The sequence below is a fragment of the Mustela putorius genome, unplaced genomic scaffold, assembly GCF_011764305.1.
Source record: "Mustela putorius furo isolate JIRA1106 unplaced genomic scaffold, ASM1176430v1.1 tig00000430_pilon_pilon_pilon, whole genome shotgun sequence".
In the NCBI taxonomy this organism is placed as follows: domain Eukaryota; kingdom Metazoa; phylum Chordata; class Mammalia; order Carnivora; family Mustelidae; genus Mustela; species Mustela putorius.
The window spans coordinates 22,780,792-22,801,666 of NW_025421377.1; the positions used below are offsets into that span (position 1 = coordinate 22,780,792).

Below are 20,875 nucleotides of genomic sequence, written 5' to 3' on the forward strand. Positions count from 1 at the left end.
ATCTTTCCAATGTTCATTTACAATGAGAAATGTCTTTCCAATAATTGGTCCTTTTTTTTTGTTTGTTTGTTTGTTTTTTGTTTGTTTGTTTGTATTTTTAAAATTTTTTATTTTTTATAAACATATATTTTTATCCCCAGGGGTACAGGTCTGTGAATCACCAGGTTTACACACTTCACAGCACTCACCCAAGCACATACCCTCCCCAATGTCCATAATCCCACCCCCTTCTCCCAAACCCCCTCCCCCCAGCAACCCTCAGTTTGTTTTGTGAGATTAAGAGTCACTTATGGTTTGTCTCCCTCCCAATCCCATCTGGTTTCATTTATTCTTCTCCTACCCACTTAAGCCCCCATGTTGCATCACCACTTCCTCATATCAGGGAGATCATATGATAGTTGTCTTTCTCTGCTTGACTTATTTCGCTAAGCATGATACGCTCTAGTTCCATCCATGTTGTCGCAAATGGCAAGATTTCATTTCTTTTTTTTTTTTTAATTTTTTTTAAATTTTATTTATTTCTTTGACAGAGACAGATCACAAGTAGGCAGAGAAACAGGCAGAGAGAGGAGGAAGCAGGCTCCCTGCTGAGCAGAGAGCCCGATGCGGGACTCGATCCCAGGACCCTGAGATCATGACCTGAGCCGAAGGCAGCGGCTTAACCCACTGAGCCACCCAGGCGCCCGAGATTTCATTTCTTTTGATGGCTGTATAGTATTCCATTGTGTATATATACCACATCTTCTTGATCCATTCATCTGTTGATGGACATAATAGCTGGACTACACTTTTTCTTGAATCAAAATACTTAGGAAGTTGAATGAAAATATGGGTAGTTGTATAAATAGAATCAGAAGAAGGGAAGGGATGGTCTTAAGGGATATTTCTTCCAGGCTATCCTGAGGAATGAGAAATTATGTCTTCCTCACAAGGAAGAGCATCCCTTTAGGGACCTTTATGCTCAAGTCTCCAAGATGTACTCTTTAGGTCTCTCTCAAGTGCTATTAGTTTAACACTATGGAATTCTTATTTGGTGACAGCTTTCTCTAACCTCTGTTCTTGACAGAACATCTTGTTTATGCGAAATTGGTCCTTCTTCTGATAAAATACATTTTTTTGATTGCAGATTTAAAAAAATTTATTATCTAACCCTAACTTTTATTTTATTATAAGTTTTTATTATCTAGTAATGTCTTCCTTGGGGAACTCTTTCAATTAGACTTACATTGTTTCTAAAGCCTTATTTTTAGGTGATCTCTATGGTTACTGCACATTTAAAATAGAAAAACTCATACATGAAATGTTGATGCTTACTGGCTTCAATTACTTCATTCCCCAATACATAAATGATTGGGAGTTTGGGGAGTCATACTTGGAAAGGCATATAGGCAGGCAACATCAGGATAAGAATCAGACACACAAGGAGCAGGCAAAGTGACAGTTCTAGAAGAGGACAAGGAAATGAAGGAGGTAACTGAAATAGGATCCAAGAATTTCTCTCATCATCAGTTATTCATTCAATAAATATTCATAGACCATTTACCATATGCCAAGTTCTGTGGTCGTTACAGTTGCCCAGTTATAAAAATAGAAACAAATTGGATTTGAGTTTCTTAAGTAAGAGCTCCACTCATCAGTTATACATCTGAGTCAAAGTTGCAGTGCTGTTGACTTGAGGCTAGATTTTAATTTAAAAGTGCATAAGAAACTCCTACCTTAAGTCAACACTAGTCTACAAACTGGAATGGGAAGGAACCTGGAGGTGCAGTCCAAGTGAACTCCACTTGAAAATGGGTGGACGAGGGAGGACAAGTCTGGGAACCAGGCTGCATCTGACACTCCTGCTTTTTCCCAAACAGTGAAATCCAGATGAAACTAGCAGAAACCAGAATTTGAGAATATTTATGAGTCTTATTTTCTATGGAGTAAAATGTATATATATATATATATATATATATATATATATATATATAACCAAAACCTTATGACTCTTATTTTAATTCTCTTCTGAGAAAGGCAAAACTAATTCTTGGAGCTTTATGCAGAAGACATGAGGCAGAGCCTATCAATGCTGGTGTGGGCCACTGCTGTGATGATTCCTATGCCTTCAGGAAGCTGTGCTTTGATGATCTACAAGTCGACGGGACTTACATTTCTCCACCTTTATCCTGTGACCAAGTCATCAGCCTTAAAGAGAACTTGTGCAAAGCTCAGGAGGAGTTCCAAACTGAAAAACAGAAGTAAGAATCCTTGTTTAATTTGTTATTTACTTTGTTCTGCTCGCAAGGGAGCAGGTATAGAGAACGGTAAAGTGAGCTCAGGTAAAATACTGCAGAATGAATGGATCTGCTCAGTGTTACGCTGGAGGTCGGTTAGAACTGAAAATATTCTGCGGTTTTGCAGTATGGCTATCGTGGTTGTTACCCAAATGAGCTCAGTTAGTGAGACTGAAGCCTACTGGTCAAAAAATATTAACAGAGAAGTACATTAATGTATTTTTCCTAACAAGGGAAATTTGGAGCATTTGCGTGTGTATGTGTGTGTGTGTGTGTGGCTGTGTGTGTGAGATATGCATATGTAATACATATGAAAACTATGAAAACATTTATAACTTAGAAAATTTTATGAATATGAGTTATTACTTTGCAAAGCGTTATTCTGATTTGGTTGCTGTTTCTAATACTTTAGACTATTGGTCAGAAATATTGCCAGTAGAATACGATGTCTATAAATGTATATTTAGATGTATATGTATATACATATGCAACATGTGTTCTATGTAAAAAGGGCTTCTGGATGAAGTCAGCAACGGAGCCTGTGGGTTGACTGGATGAGTCTGTTGACCTGGGCCAGTCCCAGCCATTCTCTGCTGAGCTTGCTCAAGAGCGTATGGTCAGCTGCTAAGTTAGCCGGGAGCTGGCTGGCTGAGGCTGGCCTTGGCTAGGATGGCTTGTCTCTGCTGCATGTGGCCTTCCATTCTCTGGAAGGTTAACCCAGGCTTCTGCTCATGGTAGCTGGGAGAAGGTAGATGTATGGAGGCCTCGTGAGGCCCAGGTTTGGAACCATGCAATATCACTGCTTCTGTAAGGTAGGTCATAGGATCAGCCCAGATGAAAATAGGGTATAGAAATAGACTTCATTTCTTGATAGGAAGAGTTGGAACATCACATTGCAAAGGACATGAATACAGAGAAAGATGGATAACTGGTCTATTTTGGTAATCGATCTGCTACCTGTGGATCATTAATGCAGTTGTTGAAACTATGGAAAATGATAAATGTCAAGATAATGGTGGAGAGCAAGGTGATATGCTGGGTCTCAAGTCATCAAAAATGAGGGAGAACGACCAGATTTTCTATATGGGGCAGGAATAAGTAGGGATGAGGGATGTTAGAGCTGGATAAAGTGTACTTCAGAGGAACAACGGCTTTTCAAAGAGCATGAAAAAGAGATATGTTGGAAGTAAAAGAGACCTAGATACTAAAGTAGATGGAGTTCAAGCAAAAAGAGCCTTCTCTTGAAAGGTCCTGGGGGAAGCAGTGTCCTCTGGGGAGCCTCATGTTTTTGTATAAAGCAAGACTGAGAAGTTTCAAAGAGAAGCTGTGGAGAGAGGGATGTTTTCTTGAGAAAGCCTCAAGTGACAAAGGAGACAGAGGACCAGGAGAGCAGGAGATGGATCAGATTAGGGGTGTAGAAACCTCAGCATGAAGAGGGGTGACCTGGGAGACTCAGATTTCTGACTGGACCGCTGCTAAGGTGACTGAGGGTCATGGCCTTGGCTTTGGAAGTACACGTCAGTGCACATGACTTCAGAGCAGCAGACTCGCTGTTTGCCTCTGAGAGCATAAGCTGATTAAGATCTCATAGGTGGTTGGCATTTTCCCCAATTCTCCCCACTCTTGCTTAGGTGGATCGAATGGAACACTTACTGTCAGCTCTTAGAAAAGAGACTCCTTGTTTGCTGTTGTAGACAAAGAATTGCCTTCTTAGCGGTATCAATCATCCATCTCTTTGCCTCCCTTCTACTCCTGAGCCCGGAGCCAAGATACCCCCATGGCCCAGGCATTTCTCCCTAGAATAAAATTCTGCTTCTGGTAAAATTCTGCTGTCAAAGGCCCCATTTGGCCATGACCAAAGGTGGCCATTCTAGGAAAAGCCAAAGAGTGAAATTCTGGTTTCCCTGAATTAGCAGCTCTCCAGCCCCCTGACGGTGGGGCGGCAGTTCCCTTCTGCTGTCCCTGTTCCTGTCCTCAGGAGCAAGCAAGGGAGCCCTGCTCCTCATTGCTTCTCCTCCCCCCAGATCATTAGAAGTGGTAGCTTACTGCATTTCTAACTCATTGATTTACTCTAACACAGGCACTTGCAAGGTCTAAATGTAAGAGTCCAGCAATACCATCTTGTCAAGTGAGGCAAAATTTTTGTTGTCTCTGGATTGCACACGTACTCGCAGGCAGCAAGCACAAGCTGGTGCTTGCTCTGTTTAATCACACCACTGGCAATCTTACGCCAGCTGACCCTTGGAATCCTTTCTGCGGTGGCCAGGGTGAGCCATTCTCAAACTAGACTTTAACACTTCCAGTCAACACCTGAAGACCACTGTCGTGTTCAGTTAGCCATTCTTTTGTTTGCTCAGGCTGGACTCGGGAACGTAGGGGAACGAGGTCTCTGTCACTCCTAGCGTGCATGCTTGCCTTCTCTTGAGGACGCTCTCCGGGCATAGATAGACACTGCGTTATGTACGGCATCTCACCAAATCCTTACCACAGATGTACGAGGCAGATAACATTATATGCCATTTTAGTTGTAAGGGGCAAGAAGATTGGTATGAGATCACGCCACAGGTGAATAGGTTGTGGAGCTGGAAAATTCGCCCAAGCTATCTGGCTCAAAGCACATACCTTTACCAACACATAGCTTTTAGTGAACCCTAATCATGGGGTTATAATACTGGTTTTTAAAACACTGAGTTCTTGGAGTGCCTGGATAGCTCAGTTGGTTAAGTGTCCAACTCCTGATTTCAGCTCATGTCATGATTTCAGGATTATGAGTTCAAGTCCCCAGCCGGTCTCTGGGCTGGGTGTGGAGCCTGCTCAAGATTCCCTGTCTCCTGCTCTCTCCCTCTTCCCCGGCTCCTCCCCTCCTACGCACACCTGCGCTTTCTCTCTCTGCCTCTCAAAAAAATAAAATAAAGTAAAATAAGTAAATAAAATAAAATAAAGGAAAATAAAACACTGAGCTTTCAGATAAGGGATAGCTAATAAAAAGTATGAAACATTAGGAATCATCCTTGTTCTAGTGAATTCACTATGTTCTCTGTGTGGAGAAAACAATAGCATAGAAACACTTAATGTAGAGATCTCTGGACTCTTCTGGGAGAATGCATATTGGGAATCAAGAGTCAAATTGGAAAAAAGCCCTCTTACTTCCTGGGATAGTGGCAAGGGCTCTCTATGGCTTTCATCCCTTTATAATTCGGGCTGACTATCACAGCATAAATGTAAAAACAAGCAAACAAAAAACCAGTGAAGGGGCTTCTGGAGGGAAAAGTAAAAATTAAGCAAGGTAGAAGAGAAGGTAGAAGTTGAGATTATGTAATAAGATAGAAACAATCGAAAGGAAACAGAAGCTCAAAGTAAAAAAAATTAAAATCCAATTAAAAATATTGGATTGAAATGTGAAGATTTGAGAGAGTATATAAAGACCAGAATGTACTTTAAATGAAATGGTGGATACATTTAATGACAATAAAATATTAATATCATCGAAGTGGAAAACTGAAAAAAAGTTGGTGGTACTGAATTAAAAATGGGATTTAAGATTTTATAAGGTAAATTAAAAATTCTAAGCTGGGGGCGCCTGGGTGGCTCAGTGGGTTAAGCCGCTGCCTTCGGCTCGGGTCATGATCTCAGGGTCCTGGGATCGAGTCCCACATCAGGCTCTCTGCTCAGCAGGGAGCCTGCTTCCTCCTCTCTCTCTGCCTGCCTCTCTGCCTACTTGTGATCTCTCTCTGTCAAATCAATAAAATCTTTTAAAAAAAAATTCTAAGCTGAAAAATAGAATTAAGGGAAATATTTTTGAATTACAACCATCAGGTTTGTAGGTAGAGAGATCGGGGTGGGAGAGGGAGGAAATGGGCAGGAGAGGTAAATCAACTGCAAGCAGATCACAAGTGCTTCACAGTTTTTAGGGGGAAGGAGCCAAGCTTCTAAAAGGCACAGAGTCCCCAGGTGTAGAAATGACTGCCTTTATGTATGGAGTTCCAAGGCGGGGTAACATGACCTCCTGATACCCCTGCTCTGAATCTCATTACCAGAACTTCTGTCTTCTCATAAAGGGAGTTTCTTCACCCATCCTCTTCCAGTACAATTCGGTGTTTCTCCTGGTTTCAAATAAGCAGCCGCTGGCTGGTGTTCTGGAAACCCAGCAGTCTTGCTGGCCTTCCCCCTACTGGTCCCTCCGGGGAAGTGCATTTGGAAACCAGCCCACGCAGCAGGGGAAAGCAGAGTGGTCCAGTGTGACCAACGCATAAGTGAGAGAAGGAAAATAAACTTTTGGGGTGAGACTAGAGGGTTTGGGAGGGGCCGAGCCATGACAGCACTTGGACCCCACAGCTTATAAGTGAGAGAAGAGGAGGGTATAGACAAGAGAGTTTTCCTGGCTCTCTCATTAGGTTTCTCTATTACTATTGGATCTATAGCTCGGATCCTCAGGGAAATTGTAAAGATGCTCATCAGTCTTTTGCTGAATGGAATAAATGAATGAACAGGAGAAGAGCCGTGACAAGGTAGTATTTATTGTGAGAATCAGGGAAGAAGGAGACCATGGTTGGAAGCAACTGATAATTTGAAATGGAAGTAAGATGTGCTATTATTATTACAGCTATTGATCATTACTATTACCTTTGCCATTATTTACTGCCTGAAGTATGCCCCTTACTATACTCAGCCCTTTAATGCGCTATTTTGGGGCCCTTACAAATGCCTTGCAATGTAAGTGTTCAAATTTTCTTTTTATAGATTCAAGTCAGAGAGGTTAAGTGTCTTGCTCACCATCACACTACCTAGTTGAACCAAAGTTAGTTTGACTTCAACGTTTGTGCCCTTTTTATGACGTCGGAAGGAAAGAGGAGTCCAGATTTTGCATGAACCAGTAGTAAACTCTGTCTCCTTGCTACACCAGCTCCCGCCCTTTCCATGCCGAATGCCCTAAGCCAGACCATAGAAGCCCTACTACATATTTGGAGATGGGGTATTTCCGCAGTGTAGGTACCATGACAGGTAGTTTCTATTACCGGGGACTTCTGCAAGCCTATGCTCTCAGGGTGGGACAGTGAATTTCAGCATCATGATTAGTATTGTTTTTGTAGGAAAATACATTCTAAGACAAATTCCATCAAATTCCAATGGGGAAGAGCCTGTATTTCTCACTTTTACTAAGTAATTTCCTAAAAACTGATAATGATTATTCAAAGGTAGTGGAAACTGGTTTGAGGATATATCTAACCATACAGACTTAAATTGCGTAGAGACACTTAAAAACAAGTACAGCATTTTCTTTCAAGTGGGATCAAGTTTAGATCTAATTAGAAGACTAACTACAGAACTGTAGGAGAGAAAAAATAATGTTTATAGTATTCTATTTCTTTTTGAAATATTGATTTCTGTTACTATTAAAGTAATGCATAATAATTGCAAAAAATTCAGAAAATATAGGAGAGAAGAAAATCAAAATACTTTTATTCCAACACTGCAGAGCTGCCCAGTATAAACATACATGTAGTATAGGAATATATGTCACATACACATACACGCACACGCTCCCACAATTGCCCTTTGCCCATCAGTCTGTGGTCTAATCTTTAATAATACAAGTTTTGCACAATCTTGCGACTAGCTGCTTATACAAAATTTTGGCTCCAGCAATTATCCCTAGAATCCTGAGGGGAGAGCTTAGGAAACTCCCTTCACCCCCAGGAATTCTCCAAACATGCTCTCCCTGGCACCACTCCTGGGCCCCTGGGAATGGTCCTGCCCTCCAGCTGCTGCTGTCTCCTGCTCAGCTATAGGATGGGTCCCTTGAAATGACAAAGCTGCTTTCTGTTTTGTCATGAAAAAAAGATCAGTCCTTCCCCCGACCGACCCCCAGGATTACCCACGTGCGGCAGGTCCCAGGGCAGTGCTGGGTGTGTCCCCATGGTCGGCAGGACTTCAAGGAAAGTTCCTTTACGGCACTTTTTCAAAGTGCGGACCCCGTGTAACTCAGAAATGAGACCAATGAAGGCCCAGTTGGGGAACCATGAAATCATTCCCGTCTTCCACTGATCAAGCTCTCTTACTGGATGGAGGTCTGCGAGGGTGACTTGGTCTCCGGAGGAGTTCTCCCAAGTGGTTCCCAATCCCTTTGCCTTCTGGGAGGGAGGCTGACCTCACTGGTTTGCTGTATATGCCCCAGACTGTAATATTCCCAGGAGGTCTGAAATCACAGATACTAATGCAAAGTGGAGATGACATACAGCTTTATTAAAAAGGTAAGTGGGGACGCCTGGGTGGCTCAGTAGGTTAGGCGGCTGCCTTCGGCTCAGGTCATGATCCCAGCATCCTGGGATCGAGTCCCACATCGGGCTCCTTGCTCAGCAGGGAGCCTGCTTCTCCCTCTGCCTCTGCCTGCCATTCTGTCTGCCTGTGCTCGCTCTCTCTCCCTCTCTCTCTGATAAATAAATAAAAAAATCTTAAAAAAAAAAAGGTAAGTGACAGTATTACATGGAATAATATAAATTCTCAGCACACTGCCTCGATCATAGTAGATATCCATACACTCAAAAGATGTTGGCTGTTGCCACTATTCTTTTGTATAGCTTTTAAAAATTATAATGTATGCATTTTGGTCACTAATTATTCTTTAAAACCACATTTTAATGGCTCTATACTATTCCACCATCTGGGTTCCATAATGAATTTAACCATTTCTTATTGCTGGACATGAAAATTGTTTTCAATTTCTAACCAACATACATTGTGACAATGAGCATTTTTGTACATAAATCTTTGTTCCCGGTGTATCTGATTTTCCCCGCTAGATTCCTAGGACTTAGGAGGCAAACATGGAGGTAGTTAAAATCTCTTAGCTTCTTTCAGCTCTGTCTGGCAACTGAGGGACAACGATGATGTGTTCGTCAAACCAGCCTCCTTTTGAGGTAGTTTCTGAAAAGAAATCATTAGTGGGGCACCTGGGTGGCTCAGAGGGTTAAGCATCTGCCTTCCAATCAGATCACGATGCCAGGGTCCTGGGACTGAGTCCCACATCAGGCTCCCTGCTTCTCCCTCGGCGACCACTCCTACTGCTCTTGTGCCCTCTCTCTCTCTGACAAATAAACAAAATCTTAAAAAGAAAGAAAGAAAGAAAGAAATCATTAGCTTCTGCTTTTCTAATATTTTCAGTTCTGCTGTTGTTTTAGCTTTGTGTATCGGCAAGGCAGGCTGCGGGTGTGAGGGCTGGGGGCGTGGGAGAGGGTGGAATTGAAATGACAACTTCAAAGAGGCATGTCCCATGGACTACCACTCAGCTGGAGGTCTTGTTCTCTTGTTTAATGGGAGCGGGCTATGGGCCTGTGGGCGCAGCTGATTTTGTCGGTCCCGAGGGCACTGTTTGACTGGGCTACGCTTGAGACCTGCAAAGCTCCAAGTTTGCTCTATCCATGTCCCCCACTTTGCTCCCAGGGCCTGCCTTCCTTCAGGCGACCATGCTCGCAGTTGCACAGTGCCTGAGCTGGTGCCCACATATGCTGGCCATGTTGCTGTTGGTCGCTACCGGGCAGCAAAAGGTGGTGGCCTCTTAGTCTAGGAGTCAAATGACCCCGTGAGCAGCTGGGGCTAGCTGGCCGCATTGAGACAGCGGGGAGAAGAGCATGGCGTGTCGGGGCGGAGAGCGGAACCGGCCCGGTGCGCACCTGCTGTACCTCCTCCCTCCGCGGCGGGTCCCGCCTCCCCATCGTCTCCAGCGGATGGCAGCTGGACACAAACCGTGTCTGCCACCTGTCACGTGGGCAGCCCACCCCAGGCAAATGGGAGTTTGGAGTCTTCTGTCTTGTGATATGATATTATACTTCTAAGCCTAAAATAATTACTATCTGCAATTGTTTACTAGACCCCTGGTTTAAATTGTCATAGAAATAGCTACTTCGAGTTTTGAGATATTTTCTTTTATACCCATTCAAGGCACAGATAAGGCCACTGGGTATTATCAATGAATTTGAAAATGAAGAATCAGCAAGGGTTTTTGGTTGAACAGTAAAATACCAATTAATGTACATTTTCACGACCCCTCATGACTTATTTTCTCTTTGGTTAAATCTGCCTTGGTCTAAAACGGTGAAAAAAAGAGAGAAAGGGAAAAGATAACACTGGAAGATTTGGAATACTATTTTATTAAGTAGAGAGACAGAAACCAGGTTACACTTTTGAATATTCAAAGTGGTTGAAACTACCGTTGTGGGGGGAACTCTTCCGTGAAGAACGTCAGAGATACTGTCAATCAAGCCATGATAGTTTGAAATTAGTTTATTGGTTTATCATTAATAACGCATGAAAGACCCTTAGCTTTCAGGTGTGTCATACTTACAATATTTATTTGGAAGCTGGTTGTTCAGCATAAATATTCCTAACAAAATATAGGAAAACAATTTAACTTACTATATCCATCTATTTACCAACCAATGCCATGAAAATAGAAAATAAAAATCTCTATCCTAGTAACAATTATATAAAAATAATTAAATTTAATGTATGAATTATGTAAAAGAGATGTCCTGGAAGAAGAGCATGTTGGGTGTAAAACACGAAGATGGAGATGGGCGGTGTGACCTGTGAACACATCACCGCGTTTTCAGGGCTCCGAAGCGGCAGAGTGTGGGTGACAAAGAGGCATGGGTGGTCCCCGCTTTAAATCAGTAAGGCAGGTGTGCAAGCTGGCCTTCTAGAACTCAGCGGGTACTTGTGTTTTTGCCACTCCTTTCTGATTCAGGCTCCTCAGCCACCTCGTGAAGCAGAAGCCATACGCCAGAGAGATGCAGTTCCAATCCATGACTGACAGCTTTGCCCACGTGGTGGAGAAGTGCTGCCCAGCAGAGACAAGGGAAATGTGTTTCCGAGAAGAGGTATCTGTTTATCTATTCTCGCAGTGTGCTTAGGATGTACTGAAGTTAAAAAAACAGAACTAAACAAAACAAAAACCCTTTCTCCGTCCTAATTGTGGGTGAATGCAGAGAAAATCGCAGTCCAGATGGATTGGTGGAATCCATTATATTCGGCTTTAAGATATGTGATTGAGAAAACTAGCGGTTTAGACAGGGATAAAGTCGCATACCAGTCATGACACCAGATGGCATGGGGATATTTAGGATTGGGGGTGTGAGGAGGCACAACGGACTGAAGATTTGGATAATTGTAGAGAAAGGGTGTCCTTGGAATGTCATGACATTTTAAAGAAATAACAGTTTAAAAACCTGTCTGGGCAAACTGTAGTTTTGTTCTAGAAATTTCTGGGGCACAGTCAGGAATAGTCCCCAAATGTAGTTTGGGGCTTCACTAAGGAGCCAATGGAAAGGGTTTCATTTTCTCGGTGGCCAGAAGATCATTATCGGAGAGGTTGAAGAACAGAGAGAGGAAGAAATGATGACAGGGCAGAGTCTGTGTGCACACCCACCGAACGGACCACCAGCAGACTGTTTTCTGGAATTCATCTAATTGCATATAGTTAACAAGTAAATGATTTTCATTCTAAGTCGTAGGACTTAAATTTCTAAGAATATCATGGTAGGATGCGGCACAGAAAATTCATGAAAATTCATGGAGGGGACCCAAGACAAACTGCTGTCCCAGGGACGTGACGGGAGGAGCAGAAACTCAGGTAGAGTAGATTATAGTATCTGAGCAGAGGAATGCAGAGTGTAGGTGGAAAAAGTAAAGCAGACTTTATAGTGCAAATGGGCTGGGACCATTCGGACCAGGGTTAAGTTTAGCAGTGGCCCAGGGAAATGTTTTCACAGGTAACAATTTTTATGAATCCTTAGTTACCTTCAGTGGCTCTTTTCTACCTATTTAGCTAAACTACATTATTTATGTTAAAAATCAAATGTCTTTGGTCTAGTCAAGGGCAGGCAAATGACAGCCCTCCACCTCCTGTTTATATAAATGAGGTTGTCTGACACACGGTCCTGCCCATCTATTTACATATTCTCTCTGGCTGCTTTGTGTCCACAATGGCTGCATTAAACAATTGCAGACTGATGAGTTGTGACAGAGACTCTATGAACTGCAAAGTCCCAAATATTGACTGTCAGGCTGTTCACAGAAAAACTGTACCGACTCCCAGACTCGCTAATAACAAAGTCAGAGTAATCACCTACGCTAGAGTCTATTTATTTATTTTAAAGTATTTTTGCTTTTTGTAGAGCGTTCAGAGAACAAGTTTCCACCTGAGTAACAACCCCATAGCCACACAGATCAACACACTCAAGAAGGGCCTGTGTCTGCGAATTCCCAAGGGAGTTTTCTTGACGTATTCTCGCTTCTGCGTAAGAATACGACTTGCTCAAACTATTATTGGAAAGCAGCATGATAGGGAGAGTTCTGTGGGCTTTTCCCAGGGCTTTCGCCCAGCACTGATCTAACTTAATGGTTTAAAAGCCCTACTATTTTTCTCTTCCCTTCCCTCCTCTCTCTACTTTCTTTTAGGATCTCTCCCCCGAATTAAAGGAGAAAATAGAAGCTATCTGAAGAATATATCATGTTAATTAAAGTTGGCCAGAATTACTTCTTCGGATAAAAATGCTTATTATCTGTAATTATGCCTTATCTCTAACGTTTTGTCAAGTTTACCCTTGTCTGATTATTCCAAGGCAGTGATTCTGAAATGTTAGTGTGCATCCAATCAATTCCAGAGCTTGCTGGAACAAAATCAGCGTTTTCCTCCCACAGGGTGTCTGATTCAGTAGTTCTGGGGTGGGGTCTGATAATTTACACTTCCAACAAGTTCCCAGGTGCTGCTGACGCTGCTCATTTGGGAACCCCTATAAGAATTATTTTGCTGGGACACCTGGGTGGCTCAGTGGGTTAAAGCCTCTGCCTTTGGTCATGATCCCAGAGTCCTGGGATCCAGCCCTGCATGGGGCTCTCTGCTCCGCGGGGAGCCTTCTTCCTCCTCTCTCTGCCCTCTCTCTGCCTGCCTCTCTGCCTACTTGTGATCTCTCTCTGTCAAATAAATAAATAAAATCTTAAAAAAAAAAAAGAGTTATTTGGCTAAGGTGCAAGCGGCTGATCATACACTGTTCCCTATCCCCTCCCCATATTTCCATATGCCCAACTCTCAGTGAGAAGCTGGAACCAAGGACAGGAGGGGAAGTAATGAAACAATTGGAAATAACATTTATGAAAGAAAGGGAGAGAATTGGGGGATATTAAATATTAAGCTACGACTGGAATATTTTTAAAAACAGCCTTATAGTATATGAACAGGCTTAGCAAAAAAATGTGGGGTAGATGACCAAACTACCTAAGAATTTTATCGCCAAGGACTGGTGTCTTTGTACTTCTACCTTTATGAAAGGAGTCTAGGTTGACTCTAGTGCAAAGGAATAAAACCTAGCTACTCTAGGAAGCCCCTTGGAACCAAGACCCCAGAAGTGAAGAGGCTCAGCCAAAGGGCAGTCTGTGCTTGTTCCAAGTTAGCTAGAAAAGACTAAGCGCTCCAAGGACCTGCAGGCATGTTCTTTGTTTTCTTTTGAGATTTTAAGAGTCGATTATGGGAACCTGTTCTGCCTGTTAAAAGAGAAAGTAGGCAGGATTGAAGACTGTCTTTCTAACTATAGCCATTGGGAAGATAAAACCCTTTTAGACAAGATGGAAGACATTTTAAGAAGCAAGCCAAATTCTGAGGAGAAAAAGGATGGACCAAAGTCAATGTTGGAATGTTGGCAAGAGTACAACTGAAATATATAAAAGGGGGAAAAAAAAAAGAAACTCAGCTATACAGGGTGAATTTGGATCATCCAGAGAAAAGGCATCTCACATTTCATGAAACAAATTGTAGACATCAGCAGGTTCAAAGAGAAAATTCAACTCAGAGAAATTCTCTCTGCCAGGTCAGTGGGGAACGATAATTATAGCCCAAGATATTTCCCTATCAACCAACAGAATATAATATAGAAGAAGGTAAACATGAATAAGCAGAAATGTGGGCAAGTTAAAACAATGTTTTGAAAATAATATATGAAATTTAACAATGGAAAAAAGGCAAGGTTCTACTGTTAGATGTGACTTAACCCAGGTTCATGTGGAAAGATCTGCTGGTTAAGTCGTCTGTACCTACCAGCTTGTTGGGTCTAGTATCAGAGCTACCACAATCTTGGATGTGTTTCTGAAGAGAAAACAAGGATCAGATGAACCAACGTGATAACCCAAACTTATGTGGATCAGGTCATTCCCGGTTACTATGTTCAGTTTCTTACCACAGTTTCTTACAGTTACACAAGCTTTGAAAATTGTGTAGGTAATGCACGAACATAGTAAAAGTTCAAGCAGAAGACCAGGGTGCATTTCCCATTCCCAAAAGGTAACCAGTTTAAGTTTTCACTTTTAGTTCCAGTGGTTACCATCATTGCTGTAGTAGTTTCTTAAAATATTAACATCACATAATGAATTAAGTGTATTTAGGCTAACTTCCAGAAGCCTATCTCTAGATGTTTTCTTAATTTATTTAAAAGTATTTTTAATTCTTTTATTAGTTATATGTTATTTCTTGGCCCTTTAATACCAGTCAGCATCTAGTGATTCTCCAAAAATAGTTACCATGTCTAAACTTCCTTTGACTTCCTTGCCAGCTTTTAAAAAAAATTTCATTTTATTTTGTTTTTTGTTTTTTTCCAGCGTTCCAAAATTCATTATTTATGCACCACACCCAGTGCTCCATGCAATACGTGCCCCCCATAATAGCCAACACCAGGCTCACCCAACCCTCCACCCACCTCCCCTCCAAAACCCTCAGTTTGTTTCTCAGAGTCCACATGGTTTATCTCCCCCTCCGAAAGCTATATATACTATTATGTTTACATTGTCTGGGTTTATTTATCTGCATATTAAATATAAGGTTCATATGCTTTGTTCATAAGTGGTTGCTAAAAACTGGAAACCATTAAATACTATATTTAATTGTGTGTTTAGTTGGAACACTATTTACATTAGTACCATGAATGGATGGACCAATGGAATGACTTACCCTGTTAAAAGGTGTAGAGATTAAACAAAATCTTTTTCTTACCTAAGCTGCAGAAAATCACGCCACTTTTATTAGTTTTGCACATTTGGATTACAATTCCCTAGTATATCCTTCTGTTTTTGAGAGTTGTTAATTGTCTCTCTTTTTCTATGTTGGCAAATAAAGCACCTACTTTCGTGATACCGCTGAAATGTTTCAGGTTCTTAATAATAGAGTTTTTGTAACAGAATATTCTGTCTTCTTAAAAGTATATTTCAAAAAGTCCTCTGACTTAATTTTTCAATGGATCTAATTATTTCTAATAATTTCTAATAATCTAATGATTCATGGCTGTCCACATGGGATCTCATTTTAGTGTAATCCTGGGTAAATTGGACTATTTCTAAAATACTATTTTATGTTTTTTCCTGGACTATTTTGTTTTGCTGGACTACGTTCCTAAAACATATGTGCATACGTATGTATTATTTCAGAATGAACACCTGGGAGATAAACTTTCTGGGTCCTTGCATTTTAAAATATTATTTTGTCTATATATTTGCACAATATTTTTGCTGATTGTCAATGGGGGTTCTTTGGATATAATAATAGGATTGAATTCTGGCTAAGTCAAGATTAGCTTATTGAAAGGGTAGTGGTGCCTATAGGAATCTTTAAGAATTTTATAAAACAGGCTGGGCAGCAGACAAGAACTAAAACCAATTCAGAAGTCAATGACTTTCTGTTCTTTTACTGATGTGACATCTCATCCTTTTATTATCTTGAGTTCCTATTTTTGTACTTTGAAATATTGGTCAATATCATACTGATGACTTTTTTTTTTCTCATTCATTTTTTTCCTCATTCCTCGTTCATCATTATATCTTGTTGCTTTTTTTTCTTTTTAGCATTGATAAAGATTTCTTATTCTTTTTTATTTTTTAAAGATTTTATTTATTTATTTGACAGATAGAGATCACAAGTGGACAGAGAGGTAGGCAGAGAGAGAGAGAGGAGGAAGCAGGCTCTGCTGAGCAGAGAGCCCGATGTGGAGCTCCATCCTAGGACCCTGGGATCATGAACTGAGCAGAAGGCAGAGGCTTTAACCCACTGAGCCATGCAGGGCCCTGATTTCTTCTTTTTTTAAAATAATATTTTTACCATTATTGCACTAGGATTTTGGAAGAGATGAGAGACAATACATTTTAAAAGAATATGGGCAAATTGTTATGTCCAGAGAGTATCTATAATAAAAAAAAGAAGTGTTGAAAAGCATGTCACAGGGATATGGAGAAATTGACTGGTAATGTTTATTCCAAAGTCTTAAGATGGGTGACATGCTAGCAGTCTACCAACATGTCTAGGATCATAGGAAATCAGAGTGACTAATTTGGTGTCAGTGTAAGGAAAATGTCTCTTCTTTGTTTTCTCTGATCTCTGCCCTCCATCATATGTGTCCATGTTTTATATTTCAATATCTTCCTTGGACTTTGCCTCAAGATATAATGCTACCATCCCTTATTTCATGCAGAACATTTCTCATTATTATGATAGTTTCTCAGAAGCCTTTCTTCTACCTTACCTTTATCAGAAACATTTGTTATCATTACAAATTAGAAATTTATTGAGGAACTATGAAATAAATACAGTCGAGAGGGACAGATATAGAGAAATATGACTTACTCCACTCTTGTTAGGTTCAGAGCCAATGAACAAGATTAAATATGAGGGTCTTGAGGTTAAACTTATGGGAAAATTTCCCATGAAGATGGATTTAAATCTTTTAAATTTAAAAGGCATTTTCAAGGCCCTTCTTAAATCCAAAGTCATGAGTAGCCAAAGAAACGAGGATACGTTAAACTGGGGAGCAATTTTTAAAAACAATCTTAAATAGATTCCAGACTCCAGAGGATTTAAATGTGGTCTGTTTGAGGACAGGAAAAAGGACTAAATTAACTGACTTCTAACCATGTCCTACAGGGTGCTAGGAGCTCTTAGGAGTGCAAGCCATCTATCACCTGGGGGGCTGTGTGTGTGTGTGTGTGTGTGTGTGTTCATCTCAGCAGTGGAGTTCTAGGTTCCCATTCCCACAGTTAACTAAGAGTTAACTTTTATTGATTTCTCTGGGCTTCCACAAATAACTTTTATTTGAATAAAGCCTACCTGGGTAAAAATTGAAGAGAACTTCTGGAGTTAACATCGAGGTTGATTTCAGTATGTATGAAGGCAGTAGAGACACTGATAATGTTGGTGATTTTATTCTTCTTAAGTTCTTATACCTGATAATGGTTTAGCATGGGATTAGCCTTGGGAAGCTTTAAAATGTAAGGAGAATCTGATGTTGATGTTTTCTTACCCTGCAGCAAGAGTCCCATATTTTTGTGAGGAAAAAACAAATTTTTATTTATTCCGAATCTGGGGTCCTGAGGGGGGAGAGACATTGCAGTTAGTAAAGCCCTTAAGCTCAGAGACTAGGCTCTAAGAAATTCCAAGACCTTGAGCTGTGGGCACATTAGAGCCTCTCTCAGGCCTATAATAGACAAGTCTTAAAGATTTTCTATTTGGGGATCATAGTTGTTCAGATGTTTTGTTTTGTTACAGATGTACTTATTTGATTTTTTTTCCCCCCAGGGGTCCAAACTGATTGAAAAGTGCCAGTCTCTCTTGGGAAGCAAATGATTCCAGGAAATGTCCAAGTGAAGTCTTTGCTGAGCTCTGCCTTTTACTTTTCATGAGTAATAAAACGCATGTCTCATATCCAAAATACTAATGTTGTTCATCATTTTTAAGCTACTCACAATGTTACTCAAGGATCCTTGCCAGGCTACACTAAATCCCTCCTTTCCTGCTTAGCAGAGAAATCTGCTTACCGTAACCCTCGTACAACCAGCTGACATTCTTCCGTTCTCCCAGAAGCTTCCAGCCTCTCAGGAGCTGCACCAGAAATATGAAATCTCAGGGGCCTTTCAAAACCTCAGATAGAGGTAATGGGCTGCCACATCTCGCCGGGAACTGGCTGCTGGGTTTCCAGAGTGTAAAAGACCCAAGTGAAGCTTTGAAGTTTCTGTCTATTCCCCTGCTGAACTGAGTGGAATGTGCTTTATAATAAGTTACCTTTATAACTGTCTTTGTTTGGTTTTTGTTTTTTTGTTGTTGTTTTTTTTTTTTTCTTTTTTGAAGGTGTAGAACTGGAAGGTACTTGGAAGCACTTACAACATTCATTCATTCAGTAGATTTTTAGTGGGTATCTGCTGGGTACAAGTCATAGTCCTAGGAGCTTGTGACCCACCAGTGACCAAACAGAACAGAAAAAAAATTCCTGTCTTCATAAGGTTTACCTTCCGGTGGAACTTGGTGAAAACATACGTTTCCTTCTTTTTGCCTCTTTCTTTCAGCATCAGTTAAACTAGAACTATCAGGACTTTGCCTCATGCCTGTGGCATTGAACACATTATGAAATCAAGAAAATATTTAACATTCTGTTTGCCAAGAGTCTTTGAGTTACTAGCAAAGCTCCAAAAGGTCAGGACTGAGGTGAGGAATAGGTCCTGTGGGTGGTACCTTGTCACCTACGTGCTAACTAAGCTTGCTTTTGCAACAACCGGTGTCCTAAAGACACATAGTCAGACGTAATTCCGGCTCGCTGTCTCGGGCTGCGTACTAACAACCAGCATGGGGCTGTGTGCCACGTACTACTGTTAAGTTTTTACCAGGAAAAAATTCATTTGATCCTCATCACGATCTAATGAGGCAGGTGCTATTACTAACCTTCCCATTCTACAGACGAAAACATTGCGTGCAGAGAGGTTAAGTAACTTGCTCAGGCATTCACAGGTGGTTTGGAACCAGGAGGCAAATCTAGACCATTCAGCTCCAGAAACTGGGCTCTTCCCTAGTGCATTAGCGCTCCTCTGGCAAGTCAAGGAACAGGATCTGAAAACTCAACTTCACAGTATTGAGGAGATAATGGCTATTTCCTCCCATGAACAGTTAAACAAATATCTAGTGCTGTCTCCTTTAACCATTGACTCTGCAACTAAAGCCTCGGCCTTGGAAGGATGCCTCCCATGTTCATTCAGTTTCTCATTCTTTCCTGTCCATCTCATTCTCTCATCTCTCTTTCCTTGAATATACAGTATATTATATGATATATAAAATATACAATATATGGAATGTACTATATTATAAATATATCAACACATCAATTATTCATTAATTTATTTGTATATTATTTATTACATTATATTGTTTATTTATTAATTTATTATTAATTATGATATTATATTAATAATTTATTAATACATAATACTATAGTTAATATATTTTATGTATATATAAAATATATACTTTCTGCGTGTGTGCTCCCTTCTTTAAATTTTTAAATTGACCTCTGAGCTCCTTACCCATTTTTCCCTAACCCTTCCATCTTTTATCTTTACCCCATATATGTGATGCTGACATTGCAACCCAGGGGTCCTGATATTTACCAACTCGAGATTTCAGTGATGACTTGTAATAGCAGTCTTCTCCCCAGAAATCCTGGCATAAATGACATAATGAACTTATCATTTGGACTTACTTTTGTTTTTCCAGATTTTTTAAATTTTAAGTTTTTTAAAAAACTAAGCAGTGATGTTTTAGGGTTTACTACATAAGTGCGTTTATTTTGATTATAGAAAAAAATTTAATCCTCATTACAGTTCACTTTATTTAATTAGCTATTTATTTGATTTGAGAGAGAGAGTGAGCGAGCACGTACACAGGAATACAAATGGGAGGAGAGAGGGGAAGAGGGAAAGGGACAAGCAGGCTCCCTGCTGAGGGTGAATCCCGATGCAGGGCTGGATCTCAGGACACTGAGATCATGACCTGAGCCAAAGTCAGACACTTGACCGACTGAGCCATCCAGGCACCCCCAACTTACTTGATTTTAAATACTTTTTCCTCACTCCAGTGATTTTTGACACATTCATATACGTTAACAAATTAGACGCAAAGAAATGTTTTTTAAGTTTCTATTATATTCCATACATGGCTTGGTGCTGTAGAGCTTCATATGAATACACTAAAAGCAGATAAATAACGAATTATGTGAGACACAGACACATAAGGAATTATAACAAAGGGCAGATTTCAAATTTCCAGTGTCATGAGAGCAAAGCGAACTGAGAACGTGATGCACCGGAGTCTAAGATCACACAGTGTCCCAGAGACTGGGAAACGTCACGGAAGGAATGACCCTTGCCAAAGACTCGAAACTGGGCAGGATTTGAACATACAGAGATGCGGTGTGGTGGGATGGGGGGTGAGGTGTTTCGGGGAATGGTGCGTGATTCAGTCTGGCTGGTTTTAAGACAAAAATTAAATAGGGGCACCTGGGTGGCTCAGTGGGTTAAAGCTTCTGCCTTCGGCTCAGACATGATCTCAGGGTCCTGGGATCAAGACCTGCATCGGGCTCTCTGCTCAGCGGGGAGTCTGTTCCCCCTGCCCCCCGCCGCCTGCCTCTCTGCCTACTTGTGATCTCTGTCTGTCAAATAAATAAATAAAATCCTTAAAAAAAAATTTAATTAGCTGCGGGCGGTAAGACCTAGTGGAGAATAGGGATACAATGGTGGGGGAGGGGAGC

At 41.0% G+C, this 20,875-nt stretch overlaps 1 protein-coding gene across 2 annotated transcripts in view; it reads left to right on the top strand.

Moving 5' to 3' along the window:
• Positions 1-18,332, top strand: part of LOC101677150 (alpha-fetoprotein) — a 54,355-nt gene extending 36,023 nt beyond the window's left edge. For both annotated transcript variants that reach the window (XM_004766282.3, XM_004766280.3), the window contains 3 exons: positions 2,017-2,240; positions 11,020-11,152; positions 17,881-18,332. In XM_004766282.3, the coding sequence (XP_004766339.1) occupies positions 2,017-2,240; positions 11,020-11,152; positions 17,881-17,928 (405 nt within the window). In that variant the 3' untranslated portion in view covers positions 17,929-18,332. The remainder of the gene's footprint in view (positions 1-2,016; positions 2,241-11,019; positions 11,153-17,880) is intronic.
• The last annotated feature ends 2,543 nt before the right edge of the window (positions 18,333-20,875 follow it).